The 18,072-nt window shown below is 41.3% G+C and overlaps 1 protein-coding gene across 2 annotated transcripts in view; it reads left to right on the top strand.

Moving 5' to 3' along the window:
• The window catches only part of kremen1 (kringle containing transmembrane protein 1), a 64,319-nt gene extending 46,744 nt beyond the window's left edge, over window positions 1-17,575 (top strand). The window contains exons 4-9 of one of the 2 annotated variants that reach the window (XM_086030677.1): window positions 3,212-3,336; window positions 7,956-8,109; window positions 8,491-8,823; window positions 11,836-12,057; window positions 12,988-13,072; window positions 14,822-17,575. In XM_086030677.1, the coding sequence (XP_085886803.1) occupies window positions 3,212-3,336; window positions 7,956-8,109; window positions 8,491-8,823; window positions 11,836-12,057; window positions 12,988-13,072; window positions 14,822-14,996 (1,094 nt within the window). In that variant the 3' untranslated portion in view covers window positions 14,997-17,575. The remainder of the gene's footprint in view (window positions 1-3,211; window positions 3,337-7,955; window positions 8,110-8,490; window positions 8,824-11,835; window positions 12,058-12,987; window positions 13,073-14,821) is intronic. The other variant, XM_086030678.1, reaches the window with a different exon arrangement.
• Window positions 17,576-18,072: the final 497 nt, after the last annotated feature.

An 18,072-nucleotide genomic window follows, 5' to 3' on the forward strand; every position in this document is an offset into this window, starting at 1 on the left:
TCTTGACACTTATTAATTGCACATTCGACTTACTCCCACTTCGGGCAATCACACATGATTTGCCTTCCTTTCTTCGAGACAAATAATAACCTTTCTCCTGTGCTCCCACTTGACAGATTTATATCCCTCGTATTTTTCAGCATCGTATTCCCAACTTCCCACCAAACACAAGCGAACACTCAGTTCTTTCTGCACGGCGATAATAACGCCCTCATTGTCCAGACGCAGCGATGCTGCCATTGTTGGGGGCCACTAATTTACGAGCATAAGCGCATCAAAATGTGGTCAACCAGACCCATGATAAAGTAGCTTGCGATCTTCAAATGCTTGATATGACTTTGGCTGCGTACAAAATAGAAATGGAAATACAAAAATAGAAGTCAAAAAGTCTGCATTATAAATATCTTTAGCCCTCTCGGGGATTTTTGAAGTCACATTTCAACATTCTTAATACGCGTGTAAAAAGAAGTTAGCCACGGCTAACTTTAGAGGGGATTTTTAAAACTGCTTAACTCATTCACTGCCAGCCATTTTCAAAGCTGAGTTCCCAACATTGCCAGTTGTTTGAGAGCATTTGGACTCATCCTTTCAGACCTGGAGAATGATGTCTTCTGTCACAATATAAACATCCAAACTACCAAAAGACACCTCATGCGCCACATTTTGTAGCATTCTTAATGGTCGTATTAGAAGATTGCGTCCTCGGTGAGGAATTTCAGTCCGTTTTTCAGTTCATTATCACTTTCTTGAAGTACTTTTTGTATGAAATCCTTTGAAATTGTGTTCGGACGCCTGTCTGCTCCTGTTTAAAGGTATTTAGTCTCAAAATGTGAGCTCCATTCTTCAGGCCGTTTGTTCAGTCTGTGTCGTCTGGTCTCAGATGAGATGTGTTGACATGGCTGTTGTGTGATGACACAGCTCCACTTCCAGTAAAAAGCATACTTGCGCCTCCAGGGCTTCTCTTTGTCTTTCTCTGAAACAGTCAAACTGTTTGCATGAAAAATCTCCACCTTGTGCTTTTGGTCACTTTATCTCTCTCATCTTTTAAAAAGTGTTAGTCACAACATTGCCTTTTTGCCATGGCATCTGATGCTGCCATGTGTTTGCAGTAGAGAAAAGCAGATGTGGCATCTGTAAAGCTGATGTTTGCATTGGCGCTGAAGGAGAAGTCGAACCCTGGTGGCCTCTGCAATTGAGTAAATTGTATGATTAACTAAATAGATGATTGAACTGACGCAAGTGATGTACTGTATTGCCAGATTTAACTCACTTACCGACTAAGTGACTTAGTCTTAGTTTTAAACTAGTCCGACAAACAAACTTTGTAACTAGCTGAAAACTGATTACCAGTGACTAAGTCTGACTCACTCACTCACTCACTCACTCACTCACTCACTCACTCACTCACTCACTCACTCACTCACTCAGATTGACTGTCTGACTCACTCACTGACTTATTGTCTGACTGATTAACTCACGAACTGAGTAAACTAGCTGAACTCAGAATTTAGTGTCAGAGATATTTTTCAAGTTGACTCATCCGACTTACTGAGTCCCTCAGTGCTGGACTGACAAACTCCCTCCCTCACCCAATGAACAATTGTCTGAATGACTGACTTAGTAACTAGCTGAATAGCTAACTGATTGACTAACTGGATGACTGATTCACTGACTGACTCACAGATTGACGTGCTAATTTTCTGATTGATTGACTCACCGACTGACTAAGATGACTAAACTCTGAATTTACTGGCCAAGTAATTGGCCGATCGTCTGACTAACCAACTGACTGAGTCTGCGCTGGACTGACTCACTCACGAGCCCACCTCATCACTGACTGACTGACTGACCTCCTTACTAACTCATGAACTGAATAATTGACTGACCAACTCAGTCTCTCTCTGACTGGCTGAGTAAACAAACCAGGCAAAAAAAAAAAAATCTCTCTGCCGCCTGTTTAATCTGCGAGCATTTTGTGCACCAAGGAGTCTGCTCGCATCCCATCCAGGTGTTTATCTCCCGTCTTTTCTGTGCCGTAATCCCTTGACAGATAAAGAAGCTGCTAGAGCGCTGCTTTAGCTCTCTTCTCTGCTATCTCACCGTACACACGCACACACGCGTATTCTGATTAGTGTCATGGTGATTCACAGACACAGGAATCGACTGGGAAAAGCTGTGCCCGCATTGTGGTACGGAGCTGAAATATTTGACGGGGTTTACGACTTGGGCGAGCGAGTGATGAATGGAGATGTAAATAAGGACGATTCAAGAGTCACATGGCGAATTCCAAACACAAAGTGTGACCTTGTTTCCCTGAACGCTCCGCCGACACCCTAAGGCGCAATAACTTCCAATGGAATCCAAAGTAGTCAGTCGCCTTTTGCCACTGGTTCTTGCATGAACATCAAATGTGCCGCATGTGGGAAAAGCTTTTATTGTGGACGGGTGCCTCCAGGGTTGACTTTTTTTTACTGCTGTCAGTTGTTGTGTGCTTGGGAAGCAGTAATCATGTGACCATGTGTTTATTATTGTACTGCATCATACTCAGGGCTGTTCCTAATATTATGATTACCTTTCATGTCTCGATTCCCTAATTTAAAACACTAACCCTAGCTCTGAAACCCGCATTTGAAATCTTAGTCCTCATTTAAAACCATTAGCCTGGCTTGAAACCTTGACCCTGGATGCAAGCACAACTTTGAAACCCTCACCTTGACTCAAAAGTCCTCATTTTAAACCCTCACCTTGGTTTTGAAACTCTTGAAACCCCAAATTCCTAATTTGAAACCCTATCTTGGACTCAAAACAATCATTTTAAAACTTTCCCCTGTCTTTGAAACACAAATATTCAAAAAAATGAAATGATAACTCCGTCTTGAAACAGTAATTTGAACCCCTACCCAATTCTGTTAACCACAACCCTGGTTGGAAACCCTACTTTAAAACCTTACCCCTATCATAAAACCTGAATTTGAAACACTTAGCCAGGCTTGAAGCCGCAATTTGAAGCAATAACTTGAAACAACTGCTTTGGAGTCAAGTCTCTTCACAAAAAGACAAATCCGGGCTGACCTTTGGGTATTGGTTTCATTTCTGTCAATGGAAACATCTTGCAGGAATGGCAATAAGAAGCACAAACTGACAATTACAAATTCATTGTTTAAAGATCACAAGTTTATTAATCGTGTTTGGTTGTTGTTGTTTTTTGCAGTGCCAGGGAACCTGGGCTGCTTCCGGGACAGCGGGGACCCCCCCACCCTGTCTGGGCCCACCGAGACCTCCAACAAGCAGACCATCCACACCTGCATCAGCTTCTGCAGGAAGCAGAGATACAAGGTCAGCCCCACTCTTCAAATCATATCTGATGCACAAATCAGCCTTCAAACCCTAACAGAGGAGCAAAATTGATCAGATGATATGATATATGATGATCTTTTTTCAAATTGGCAAAAAGGATTTCCCCCCAAAACAAATAAATAAATAAAAATATGCACACAAAAAATCGACCTCAGTTGTATTTGTAAACAAATACTAAAGGACAAAGTATTGTACAACCGTCAAATGTTGTGCATGTGAAATCTGTATTGTTGTAAGTGTTAAGGGACTGCCAAAAAGGTTTTTTTCATTATAATACATAATACATAATTAACTGATCGTAATTTTATTCTGCCATATTTTGGAATTGGTCGGGACTTACTTGAAACCTTAGTTTTAAACATTGACTTGAAACTTAGACCCTGACTTGGAACTAACTTGAGACCATATTCCAGCCTTCCAACATTCATTGGAAAAATGTCAAAATAGATACTCAAGTAAAGTACTGATACTTGAAAAATGGACTAAATACAACAATACAGTATTTGTACTTCCCAGCACTGGTGGTCATTGTGATGGCCGCCGTTCGGCGTTGTTGCCTTTTCTGTCGAGCTTCCTGTTGAGAGGACGAGTGACGCGTGACGGATGGCGGCGGCAATCAGCCTTGACAGCTGGAAAGGAGCAGGAATTAGCCATCACCTCCTCCTCCTCCATGCGCCATGCTCATCTCACTCTCTGGCTCTTTGTGCGCCATGCAATACTGTGCCAGGTGTTCATTTTATGTCTCCTAGATTTGCCTTTGCGGGGGCTATATTCATGAACACTGACAGCACCCCACATTTTATTTATTTTTTTAATATTGATCCCCATTTATCAGGGGGGGGGCACGTCCCTGTTTTTTTATTTATTTAATTTTTTGTTTTGTTTTACCCCTCCCTTATGCTCTAAACACATTTTAACTTAAGAATATATATATATATTAGGAGTGGAACGGTACACGTGGGTGTATTAATACGTTTCGGTATGGCATGTTTGGTTCGGTCCACTTGCGTTCGGTTTGGTCCACTTATTAGCGCGAGCTTACGCACGGACGCAGGAGAGGAGGGTGGCAACACAAAAGAGAGAGCCAGAAAAGAGCCAGAGCTCGAAGGTCCTCGCATACACTACGGTCTCCTGTTTGGGAACATTATTCTGGATTTCCTGTTCCCCATCGCCGATGGGGAAAGGTGCGTGGATAAGTCCGAAAGTTGTGTGCCGACATTGCTACATGAAATCGGCGGCTATGTTTCAGCTTGCACGTCTAACATGGACGGCATCATCCGACTGTGAATGTTTCTTAGACGAGGAAGCTAGCAGTCTTTTTAGCCCAAAACGTTAAACTTAAATAGTGAGATTTATCATATTGTAGCGTCTTCCAGAAACACGCCATCAGACGTAGTTTAATTGTCACGTTTTTATTAATCCAAGTGCAACTGCTGGCGCTCTTCTTTCTCCGCTGCTCCACTCGCTTGCTGTACGATGCATTCATGAACCTCGGAAACATCACAACTCAACAACACACAAATCCGACCACAACACAGATAACCCAATTCGTTACAATATGCTGTTGAACATTCAAACATTTCAATGCCTAAAAAGTGTGTACAATTCCATAAATACTTTTTCTTTTTTTTCATTGAAAAAGAGTTTTAATATAGTTAGCAATAATTGTAACTGTCTGGCTGGCGACCAGTTCAGGGTGTAGTCTGCCTTCGCCCATTGACGGCTGGGATAGGCTCCAGCAACTCCCCGCGACCCTATATGGGATAAGCGGTTTGGAAGATGACATGACATGACATGTAACTGTTATTGAATGTATTTTTTTCATCACAAAAAGTGTATACATGTACTGTAATGACAACTTGTCTTTAACTTGAATACTTAGATGTGTCATAGGCTGTTGCGGCTGAGTGTTTAAAGATTTCAGTATCTTAATAATTTACTAAATTAAGAGATCTTTATTGTTAGTGTATTTTTTATTCTGCTGTAATTTCTTAGAATATCACCCGAATGGTTCGCTTTTATTTATTTTTTTCTAAAAAATGTAGCATTTACTTGTCATCTTTGCAAAATAAACATATTTAAAAAAAAAAAAAATCTGTTTTTTGTACCGAAAATATACCGAACCGAAGTTTCCAAGAAACCGAACCGAAATGTGATTTAGCGTACCGTTACACCCCTAATATATATATGTATGTTAAAACACTCTTTTTAAAGTATTCCCAAATGCATGTTCCCACTCTCTTGCAGTCACAAAATGGGAGACTATCATATAACATCACCTTAAGGATCAGCAAAAGAAGACACTCACTCATACAATCTCCAAATAAGAAGCACAGCGTGCTTGCTTCAAGCTGTTTGTCACTCTGAATTAATAACAGAAGTCGACTATCTTAACATGAATTTATAATGCCAAATTTTGTCTTGCAGTCTGCACACCCTGTCCTTATATTGTAGCCAAGTTCCAGCACCTCTTTTCCGTAGCCAACAAAACAAATGTTCCCCGAACAATCACACGGCGAATAAATTCCTCGTCCCTGAGCGGAGGCGGCGGTCGAGTGGGAAAGCACGACGCGCGTACCTTCGCTTGTGGGACTTAAACCATAACACAATGGCTTCCCTTTGATGGCGGCACAATAGCACTTTTGAGTGTGATGACTTGTGACGTTTTCACATTCCTCCAGTCCCATTTTATTCCCCACACTAATGTGAGTTACGACATCTGGTAATGACAAGACGGGGAAAAAGGCTTTCATTTCACGCCACTTAATACGCCAAAGGAAGGGGAAAAAAAAGAAACAATTGCACTTCAACTGACAACGCTGAGGACTTTGTGACTTATTTTATGTCAGACTAAATCATATCCGGCATTGAATAATGACGATAACTCTCAGGGTTCCAACCAGTGATTTTATATTTATGAGATTTCTCACACGACAGTTAACTATCTTATGGGATAGTTTTTTAGATGGAGAAATGAAACATATATCCATAAACATGTCCCAATGTTTATGAAAACTTCCATCCATCCATCCATTATCTGTACCGCTTCTCCTCACAAGGGTCGCGGGGCGTGCTGGAGCCTATCCCAGCTGTCTTTGGGCAGTAGGCGGGGGACACCCTGAACTGGTTGCCAGCCAATCGCAGGGCACACAGAGACAAACATCCGCACTCACAATCACACCTAGGGGCAATTTAGAGTATCCAATCAACTTACCATGCATGTTTTTGGAATGTGGGAGGAAACCGGAGTGCCCGGAGAAAACCCACGCAGGCACGGGGAGAACATGCAAACTCCACACAGGGAGGCCGGAGCCGGGATCGAACCCACGACCTCTGAACTGTGAGGCGGACGTGCTAACCAGTCGACCACCGTGCCGCCCTTTATGAAAACTTGTATTAGGCTAATTGATGACCCTAAATGGTCTTGGACGTTTAAGAAAACAATGTTTTGGTTTGGTCTGGACGCAAACTCATGGTGGATGATTACAAAAACATACATGTTATGTGCGGAAAAGACAAAATCAAAGTGGATGTTATGAAAACGCATATCGCTGGTGACAAATGGAATCTTTGCACCTCCAAAATCAGCACTTGTCTGGGGACCAAAAAAATGGCAACAGCGATCAACCATTAAGTTTGCATCGTCAAAGAGAGCAAGCCATTTTCAGCACTTTATTTTGATCAGTGATGTGTAAAAATAACACATGCATTGGAAACAATGAAATCTACCAAATTCTAGTTTGGGCTTGACTGCAGCAATAAGCTAGGATAATTAAGGGCAGCATTACCTCCACTTATTACGAAAACATGTGCATTAGGTTTGTTCAAGTTTGTAACTCTTTCAATGAGTTAACAAAAATGTGTACTTTACATTTAATAAAGACAAAACCAGCATGGCTATTTACAAAAACACACATGCTTCGTTAATTGAGGACTAAATTTCTTCCAATGCTTACAAAACAAGTATGTTAGGTTTAGTAGGTACTATTACAAAAAACTGTACTATAATTTTACCCAAAAATGTTTACGAAAAAATGTAGGTAGTGTTTGTCAATGTCTGAAAAACTGTCTGTCGTGTTTACAAAAAATGAACGTTAGGTTTGGCAAAGACAGTGTTGCCGTTTATGAAAACACATACGCTCGAGTAAGTGTTTTTACGAAAACATGCATGTAAGGTTTGTTTAGTGTCTGATAATCATTTACAGTATTGAGTTTACAAAAAGCTATACTCTAGCATTAGTAAAGACTATATCAAAGTGGATTCGTTACATTAATAAAAGACTGCATTTTTTCCCGTGTTTGCAAAAATATGTGCAGTAATGTTAGGTCTGCTAAAGTCTGAAAATGATCTGTCGTGTTTACAAAAATCCGTACTTTATTTAGAGTTTGTAAAGTGTCTTGATGTTTACAAAAACAAGGATTTCAGGTTTGTTGAAGGCTTCAAATCGTCTTGGATTCTTGAGTTTCTCCTTGAAACAGGTTTGTTTTCATAGCATCACAGCATTCATTTTGAAGGTAGCCAAATCCTCCGGCCTTGAAATGGATCTTGAAAGTCCTTCAGTGGTGATTCAATTTGGGCTTGTTTTGTGTTTGTGCAGCTGGCTGGCATTGAGTCGGGGTTCGCTTGTTTCTGCGGCAATGAAGTGGACCTTGCGGACCACGGCGAGGCCCCCAGCATGGAGTGCAACCATGTTTGTTTTGGTGACCACAGGCAGCCGTGCGGCGGAGACGGCTGGGTCATCGTCTTCGACAGTGAGTGGCCGAGTCCTGCTGAACTGTCCAAGTCTGTGTATCATTTGTTCTTTCCATTCTCAATTGGAAAAGAAAATCAAAAGAATAAAAAGATCAATTCACCGATTGTTATCATTTTTTCAATCCAGATTTTTCACATTTCAATTTTAGGATTGGATAGAAAATATGAAATGGAAAAACAGGCCGTAGGATTAAATAAGACTACATTTTGTAAAATTGTGGTACGAAAAATCGGAATCGGAAAATAATTACTGTCTGCCTTACTTTAAAAAAAAACAACATTTTTTTTTTCTAAACTTTCGATTGCCAATTAAAATTGGAAAGACAAAAATCATACACGGATTGTTGGCGTTTGACACTTTTCCTAACAATTTTTCGCAGCTCGGGTGGGTTCATGTGGCGGAAATTACTCATCCCCCTCGGGAGTCATCTACTCGCCGGACTTTCCGGACAAATACGAAGCCGGTCGCGTTTGCTACTGGACGGTGCAGGTGCCCGGATCCTCCGCCATCCTCTTCAACTTCACATTCTTCGACATCACGGATCAGGCGGATATGGTGGAGCTGCTGAACGGCTACACCAACGAGGTGGTGGCGCGCTTCGACTGGCGCAGCCCGCCCCGCCAGCTGGTCAACGTCACCGGAGACTTCATCATACTCTATTTCTACTCGGACCGTACCAACCAGGCACAAGGGTTTGTGCTACTCTACCAAGGTAGGAGTTCTCTTTTGGAAGCGTTGTTGCTTGTTGAAAAATATATGGGACGCATCCGAATGTATTTCCAAAACACGTATGTTCATCGATATGGTTGAATACAAACCAGGTCAGCTTCAACACATTCCATAAATTCCCACCATCCAGGATATTATTTTTCTCATTCCTAAATCTCTCAGTTTTCCCAGAATTCCACATTTTGTACCCCAAATTCCGTATTTATTTTCAATGAGGCAGTCAACAAAAATGTTCCGCATCATTCCCAATCAAAATTCACAATGTTCAGCTCATTCGAATCACCTGAGAAGCATTATTAACATACCAAGAATTCCTTTATTCCACAAAGTCCCAACATTCTCCACATTCCCACATTACAATACTTAAATTTAGACATCTTCTCCTTGATCACCTCCTCCTTCAACAATTTTTGACTGGTTCCAAACCATTCCAATTCCCAAATGTTTTCTGCGTTCCAAAAATTCCCACAATTCCCTAAATGCTGCATTTTCACGGTGACATTCCACTTTAAATGTTCTACATTAAGACATACTCTACATTACTTCTTTCTTCTTCAATATTTTTAACCGATTAAAAACATTCCAAATATAAAATCTTTCCCACATTCCAAAAGTAATATTCCACATTTTTCAGTCATCGTTGATTCCTTCTACATTATTCCCACCTCCTTCAGCATTTCTTGACCAATTCAAACCATTCCAACTTCAAAATGTTTTCCATATTCCAAAAGTTCCCATATTCCCACAAAGTTCCCACATTCCCCAAATTCCATAATCATTCAATATGGTTCCACATTTAATTTATTCCACAGCATTTCAGTTGAGCTTCAGCTTTCCAGCAATTGCATTGAGTTATGAAGGTTTTGCAAAAAAATGTGAACATTCATTGACTCAAAGCTGTTTTTAATCTTAATGAAAAAAGGTTGAAGACTCTAAATTGTCTTCAGTGTTCAAAAATGCATGTTGATGAAAACTCATCCGTTTGGCTTTGTAAAGACTGTTTATCGTCTTTAACGTTTACAAAAGCATGTCTGAAGACTGCATTGTTTACGGTTGTGGATGGTTATGTTTGTGGTTGATTGATCGGTCGAGGCATCGCCGTGTCAGCCTCCAACACACTAAGCATCACATTTGCATGATGAATTTTTGCATCGCAAAAAATAGAAATGTTTCGCTTTTCCATTAGTGCTGGGGGCCAAGGCAGCATTGGTAAGTCATATTTGGCTTCTCCTCTCGGAACCTTCTTATCGAGCTGCGGCAGCCCCCACGCTGCTAGACTTTTTTATGAATGCCGCCCACGTTCGGGAACACTGCGACTCTCTGATTGCATGGTCGCGCCGCACTGAGAACAAAAAGCCTGCGGAAAAGTCAATGACCTCACCACAAATCTGCCGCTCTAGTTCCACATTCATGTGGACGCTTGTGGAAATGCTAATGGGTGAGGAAGGGGCGGGGGCGGGGGCGGGGGCGGTGGTGAGGGGCGTCGGTGTCAGCGAGACATCGGTCTCGTCGGACATATGATTCTAATTGACAATGACAAAATAACAATGAATATCATTAATTGAAAAGCAGCAAAAAAGTTAAAGATGTACTGCAAATCCCACAAATATTATCAAAGTTGATGAGGAAAAACAACCCGACAATGTGACTGGGAAAACTTGACCTCCTCTAAGACTTAAACATTTGTTGCACAAAATATGACCATGTAGGATCTTCATAGCTAAAATGTGTCTAATTAGAGGTTTATTTTAAGTGTTTACACTGCGACAATCGAGATCAGATCTGAATCTAACTTGGTTTAATCTAATTAGCGTAAATATTTGTTGCCCATGTATTTATTGTGAAAAAGATGACCATGTAGGATCTTGATTGCTAAAATGTGTCTAATGGGTTTTTTCATGTTGCCTTTACAACGCGTTAGTCTGGATCAGACCTGAACCAAACTGGTTTTAGCATTATTCGCATGAACATTTGTCGCCTGTCTATTCAGTGAGAGAAAGATAACCATGTCGGATTCTGATGTTATTGTATATATTATGTTATTGCATATTCCTAGGCATCACTGTAATTACTAAATGTAATCATTCTTGCATTTATATTGAAATTTTTCAATTTATTAAGAATACATTAGCATTTAAATTGGATGAATTACAAATGAACACATTTTTAATCCTAATGTACTGATTTTCAGGAGTATGAATACAAGTCTTTTGAATTCTGGGGTTTGTGATTTAAGTGCCGTAAAACCCCCAGTGGGTGGCTTGACCTTATCAGGACACTGAAATAGAGCATAATTCATATCATAATTTCTCGCCCTGAAGCAATCATTGCAAGTCTGAACGTGAACGCCAGTGCTGATGGCTGACATCTGTGCATGTGCATGAGCAGTAAATATTTGGGGATCCAACATTCCTGTGGGAGCACACCACTTGAAGGGGAAGTCAACCCAAACATATTTTTTTCAAGAATATCTTTGATGCAGTTGAAACAAGGCATTCTGATTAATATTGCGTTTGTGGAATAAGAGTTAATCCACCCGGCGGCCATTTTGTCACCTCTGTCGACTGAAAATGACATCACAGTTGCCAGGGCTCAGATAATGACCAATCGTGGCTCAGCTTCAGAAAATAGATGAGCCGTCGTTTCCTGGGCCCTGAGCAACTGTGATATCATTTTCAGTCGACAGAAGTGACAAAATGGCCACCCCCTGAGATGGATAAAAACGGGTGCATTTTGCTGCTCAACCCATACTCCACATTAATCAGAATGCCTTGTTTCAATTAGTGGGCCTTCATAGAACATATTCTTGAGAAAAATATGTTTGGGTTGTTGGTGATTCTATTTTCAAGGGTACCGCAGGTTGATTGCAAAATATTTTGCGAACCCCCAGCCCAGTTGGCGAACCCCTGCTGTCGAGGTCTCAAAAAGTCAAGTATGACATATAATACGTTTGGCATTACAGGGAAAATCCCTTTTGTCACCGCTTTCTCTGCAGCGCTGAGAAGCCGCGAGGACGAGGAGACCGCAGAGGACGAGGGCTTCTCCAGCACGGCGGAACCTCAGGCCCCTCCCGGCGTCACCGACGGCACCAACGTGACCACCAAAGGACGCACGTCCTCGCAGATCCTCTACGTGATTACGTCCAGCCCTGGCAAACTGGAGCACAACATGCCAGGTCAGTGGGCTGGACCCGGACAGACCAGCGGACACAGCGCCAGTATGTCCAGCTCCCACCCTCCTCGCTAGCTTTACCTTCATACGCCTTTGCAGACATGAAATTGTCTTTGATGTTTTACATGCATGGTCGTTTTGTCGACAACGCCAAGCATGCTTGGTTTGTCAACGAAAGTTGTCTTGGTGTTTACGACTACAAGGACGTACAGGTTTAGTGAAGGTTGTCGTTCAGCTCGAGAAGGTCAAAATAAGTTCACCGGTAAACCTTGTACTGTGTTTTAGGTTCATCTAGAAATTTCATTCAGATTCCCAAACTTTTACGTTAAATTTGACTCTTAGTGTTTATTTTTGCCAGACATTTACCATTGGATTTTGCTTTACGTTTCCAATTGCGTTGTGCCTACATGTGTATCACCTAAGCCGACACAATTAAATTGTTCCCGTCACGGTTATGAAGCAACCAATTCGTGTGACATTGATGTTAGATAACGCCCCCACGTACGTCTCCCAGATGTCAAACGGGTTATCAACAATGACGACACATCCATGCTATGCTGGGTGTGTCGGTTCAGGGAAAAGAAATTATTGTACACCATCGTGGGGGTATTTTTACTACTGTTTGCTTTAAGACTCATGGAACACCAGTCAAGTGGGGATTTTTGTGAGGAACTTGCCAAAAATGATGTTAAATTGATTTTAAATCTTTTTTTTTTTTTTTTTTTTTACCTAATTCCATGGGTGGGGTTTAGCATTTCAGGACTTTGTGACAAACGCAATCATTTCAACAGCTGTGCACGGATAATGCATCAACATTTCTTGACACTTTGCTGGCTCAGCTTTTTGCCGGCAGGTGTTTCCTCGCATGCTCGACCTTCCGGTCCGCTGCGCTTTCTTTTTTGTTTTTCTGGAGGGGCGACACCATTGACTCCGCGTTACCCTGTCACCCCGCCCTCCTTGCTTTGTCTTTTCACAGTGTGGACCGTCTACGCCCTGGCCGGCCTCCTCATCTTGACCGTGGTCGCCATGCTAACCAAGCTGTTGCTGCACGTCACAGTCAAGTACGTTTTGTCACAATTTTGTTAAGTACATAACAATGCATGGGGGGGTGTTTTTATTTTAAATAATGAGCGACTTGACATAGTGAACAATTTTTCAAGCAAGATTCTTCAAGCTGTTTATTGCCACTCCCAGTTGAAGTTCAGTGTCAAGCTAAATGTCAAACAAAGGCAATTACACGTTGAGTGTTGAAAACAACCACATAACCTTGGCTTTAAGTCACTAGCTTAATGCTAACGCATAATGCGAAACGCCTTAGACGGGCCAACAAACTGCGTCAATGTGGCGGTGTTATAATGCTGTAAGCACAAACAGCGCAGCAACACATGTAGACAGAAAAAATAATAATACTCACATTAAAAGTTGAACATTACAACATCAAAAAGTGAAACTTAATCACATAATGTGAAAATGATCACATTGAAAAGTGGAACTTAGCACGTTAAAACACAAAATTTATCACATTTTATAGGTAGACCACCAGTTCAGGTCACTTGCATCTAGGGTTGGGCATCGTTTGGATTTGGACGATTCCATTTCCGATTCCGGTTCTTTGGTTTGATTCAGTTCCTAATAATTCTCGATTCCAATTCTTAACAAAAAAAAAAAAAGGAGTTATTTTTGGACAAATCACATGAACCTCTCTGTTCTTCAATTTCATGAACTTTTTACTATTTGTGAACTTTACCATGTATTATTAAAACCGCTGTTTTTAACTAGTATATAATACATTTTTTTCAATTATTATTTAGTATTATTTTTCACAAGAGCTTTATTTTTGAGAAGTTCAAGACAGTACAATAATGCAGCTGTTACTGAAAGCATGCTACTGAACACCAATTGATTGTCTAACCTTGTCTTGCTTTAGAAAGAAAATATATATGACAAACACAACGCTGCATTTTAACCGCAAGCAAGAAAAGTCTACCGAATCTAAGCATTCTATGGAACCATATGATGTATCTGTATGTACAGTATTTATGTATATGCTGCAGCTGCATATGCTATAAGCTAAATATTAGCTGGATATGTACATTTGTGTGTTGAACCTGTTGGCTCAATGTTGCCATTAGACGTACTTAGCCGATTCTGACTTTTAGGTCATAAGCTGTCTCGCGTCAGTTCTATGGCTAGGCGTCGGCCGAATGAGCCAGCCAGGCCGATCACCGACCCCACAAAGTGCGACTGCTGCCACCGCGACATCCCAGCGGCTGCTGCCGTTGTGGAGATCCGTGGGAAGGGCTGGGCGCACGCCCAGAGTCGCCGCCGCCTCCGCGGCCCGTGCTTGCCGGCCGGTACGAAGCAAGCGGAGGGGCTGATCGGGAGGACCACGGCACCTCGAGTGGGGGCGAGCTTCCGTGTTATTGCGACGCAGCTTCGGCGGCAGGAGCCCGGGGCTGCGCGCACACACTTTTTTAAATTTTTTTAATCGGTCGTACTTCATTGGTAGCTCTTCCGCACGGCTAACTCGGAATCGAAACTTAGCACATTCTAAAATCTGAATGGTTCCGGGAGAGCCGGAATGATGTACCCGGTTCCACTCGATGCCCGGTTCTAGGTGCCCAACCCTACTTGCATCTTGTTCTTATTTGTATTTAATAAATCAACGACACAATATGTCAACTAACCAATTAATCGGTTCAACTCCTAGCGTGGAATCGACTGATTTTTGTGGTTGATTTTTGCCACGGTAAATTGAAGGTTAGGACTTGAGACTAACCTTTGTAACATTTACCCTGTCTTGCGTCCAGGTCTCCCCGAATCCCCACAGTGAGCGGCTCGGACAGCTGCAGCCAGAGCGCCTCCACTTCATCAGAGCCGTGGATCATCCTTTACCGGCCTTCCACCATCTCCCTCTTCAAGAAGAAGCTGAAGAACCACCACCACCACCACCATGGAGACCTAAGCCCCCTGGTGGGCAACTAACGCTACCCGTCAACCGCTTCCTCTGAACTCCTTGATTAGCAAGGCGCTAAGATAATTAGCGGCTAATGCGGGTATGGCACCGTCTGGCCAGGATGGATGCCAACTTCCCGTTGGCGTGGTTTCTTCGTCAAGGCGGTGCCGCTTTTTCAGAACTTGGGCCTCATAAGCAAACATTTTCGGGGCGAACGGTCGCCCTTGGAGAGGATGGGTCGCTCACGAGTCGGCGCGGACGCGCCGAGGGCGGGGTGGCGTCGTGTGGCGTTCAAGTGCCTTACGGCATAAACCCCCTCCCTGTACTAACACGTCCCACACGTGTCGAGGATTTATTTTTGTAAGCGTTTGTAAATAGTCGTGACGAGGCATTTAATGATCAGTTCATTTGTGTTCTTTGTCTTTACTGAACATATTGTTCACATTAGCTTTGAAACGTGTGGGGCGGGGGATGTTGTATCCTATGTACTTCTGTATGCTCTTTCATGTAATTGACACCATAGGGACAAAAGTATTGGGACACCCAAGATTCACAGTTAAATGAGAATTAATTGAAAATCACCTAATCACCAACTATCAACAACTAACATAACATTTCGGTTTACAAACATTTACAGTATGTTTCGTAAGAAACATATGACCAGCAATAAGATAACACTGGCATGGTCGCACAGCCCTGAAGCAAGTACAACACAAAGCCACACTTAAATATATGCTTCCTTTTGTTTCCTCTTGAGAAAAAAATATTTTCTTGATAAACATACAAGGTATTCCTGATGAAACGTAAAAAAACAAAGCATGGTCTAGTTCCAGCAAACTTTGCTTAGCTTAGCCATAGTGCTAGCACTTAAATGCCTCTCTTCAAATCAACACTGTCAACTACATGTTTGTTTAAACATACAACAAACAGCAATACACATCATGTTAAGTGCAAACTTGACTTAACCTGAAATAATACAAACGTGCAACCCTTGTCCCAGTGCTTTTGTCCAAAAGTATGCGGCTACTCTTTTAAATGTCATCAAAGCAATGGAGCAACCAATCAACAAGTACTTTACAGTAAGAGTACTTCTAACAAGAGGCACTTAACATTTTTAGGCCGGGTACCCACATAAGGATTTTGTGACCAAATCCAGAAAACGGGTGAGCCCTGACGTGCGCAATGCCAGCCCAAGGGCACTACGACGGCCATTCAGAGGGCAGTATAGGACATGGGAGCACCCTAAATTGATGAAAATGGTTGGATTCATCTGCTTAATTCTTATTCAGCGAATACAATATTAATCAGAATACCATGTTAAGACTAGTAGGGGCACAGATGGGGAATTCTGTATATTATTACAAAAAAACATTTTGCTTTTAACACACCAAACCACAAGATAATGTTATAGGATAAAAATGAAACATAATCCGGTTATCTTTGTGTTTACCAGGCCATAGAGAAATATTCAAATACTAAACAAAAATGTACTTAAGACAACCTGAGCACTTGCACGCAAAAAGCAGCACAAGAATGACAAATTAAAGGCCAAATATTAATTCAAAAAAACATAATGCCTCACCTTAAATAAATGTCTAGCCCAACTAGGAAAAAACATTTTTATTGGCTACAAAATACATATATTTAATATATAACAAACAACAAACAACTATAGACAGCAGCATGGTCTTATTTGACTTTGCAGAGCACTCACAATTAAAGACGCCTCCTCGAATGGATGCCATACTTTTTCACCTAAGGGAAACTTTATTGATTCATAAATATATAGTTTAATAAAACATGACAAATAACATCAACAAAGTGCAAACTTCACCTAGCCCAAGCACTCTAAATTAAATTCCTCACTCCAAACATCCGCCGTATGGTAAATAAAGCCAATCCACAAATGATAATACGCATCGGTGTGATCTTACAGCTGTGAGGCCAGTGCAAACTTGATTTAAATTAGCCAGAGCACTCACACTTCAATGACTTGCCCCAAACAAATGTGTACAAAATAAATACAATTATTTTTTATTGGTTACTAGTAATACAGTACAGTATGTATTGTTGACTTTTTAACAAAACATACAACAAAGAATAATATGCATTTGCATGGTCTTACAGCCATTCAGCAAGTGCAAACCTAGGCAAAGCAATCACACTTAAATGCCTCACCTCAAATAAACGCCAACATCAACATCTGTCTAGCAGGGACTGATTAGTTCCCGCCTCCCAGCTGCTCGGCATTTTGATAGGAACGTACAGTGTGTAAATTTGCAACCAATCAATGTGACCAGGCAGCATATTTCTTTTGGACTCAATTATGCAAATGATTTGTGGTCATTTGTGAATGTGCCACAACGAGAACCACCACCACCACCATCATCATCATCTTCTTCATGAAACAAATATGTACATAACAGAAATAGTGAGATTTATAATTTGTACAGTAAATTATTGTTTATTTTCTATGTGGACGGGAACTATCTTTTGTAATAAAAATAGAAGAAGAGAGAGAAAGAAAAAAAATGAAAGTGAAGTAGCTGCTTGGTTTTATTTAATGTGTCCTGGTTGCAAAAATAAAATCTGCATGTTTCCTAATGTTTTTCTTGTTTTCTTTTTTTTCTTTCTTTCCTTTCATCGTGGGAAAATCAGAAACATTTTACGACAAATCCAGCGTGACGTATTTTTTGTTGTGACGATAAAATGCTTATCAGATATGGCAAATGTCTCACAGATCCACACACACAAACACATGGAGGTCGGACCCGCGCCTCACGCCCACCATTATCATCATCATCATCATCATCATCATTATCCTGGACCAGGCCAACCAGAGGACAAAACACTTTTTTTCGTCGTCGTTGGGACTAGTTCCTCATTTGTGAGCCCGGCTTCTATGAGCCATAGGAGTCTATTTAAAACACATGACATACTTGTATGATTAGCTATTTTCAGCACATGTGCAACAAAACGGGAAAACAAACGATTAATTTTGTTTATCTTAGCCAAAAATCCAAATGATGACAAAAATAATTATAAAGTGGATCCCTATTTTTATTAAGTATTTTTTTTTTTGCTGTCACCACAGTGACACCAGGC

The sequence above is a fragment of the Filicampus tigris genome, chromosome 5 (assembly GCF_054856515.1).
Source record: "Filicampus tigris isolate MCC_2025a chromosome 5, RoL_Ftig_1.0, whole genome shotgun sequence".
Taxonomy (NCBI): Eukaryota; Metazoa; Chordata; class Actinopteri; order Syngnathiformes; family Syngnathidae; genus Filicampus; species Filicampus tigris.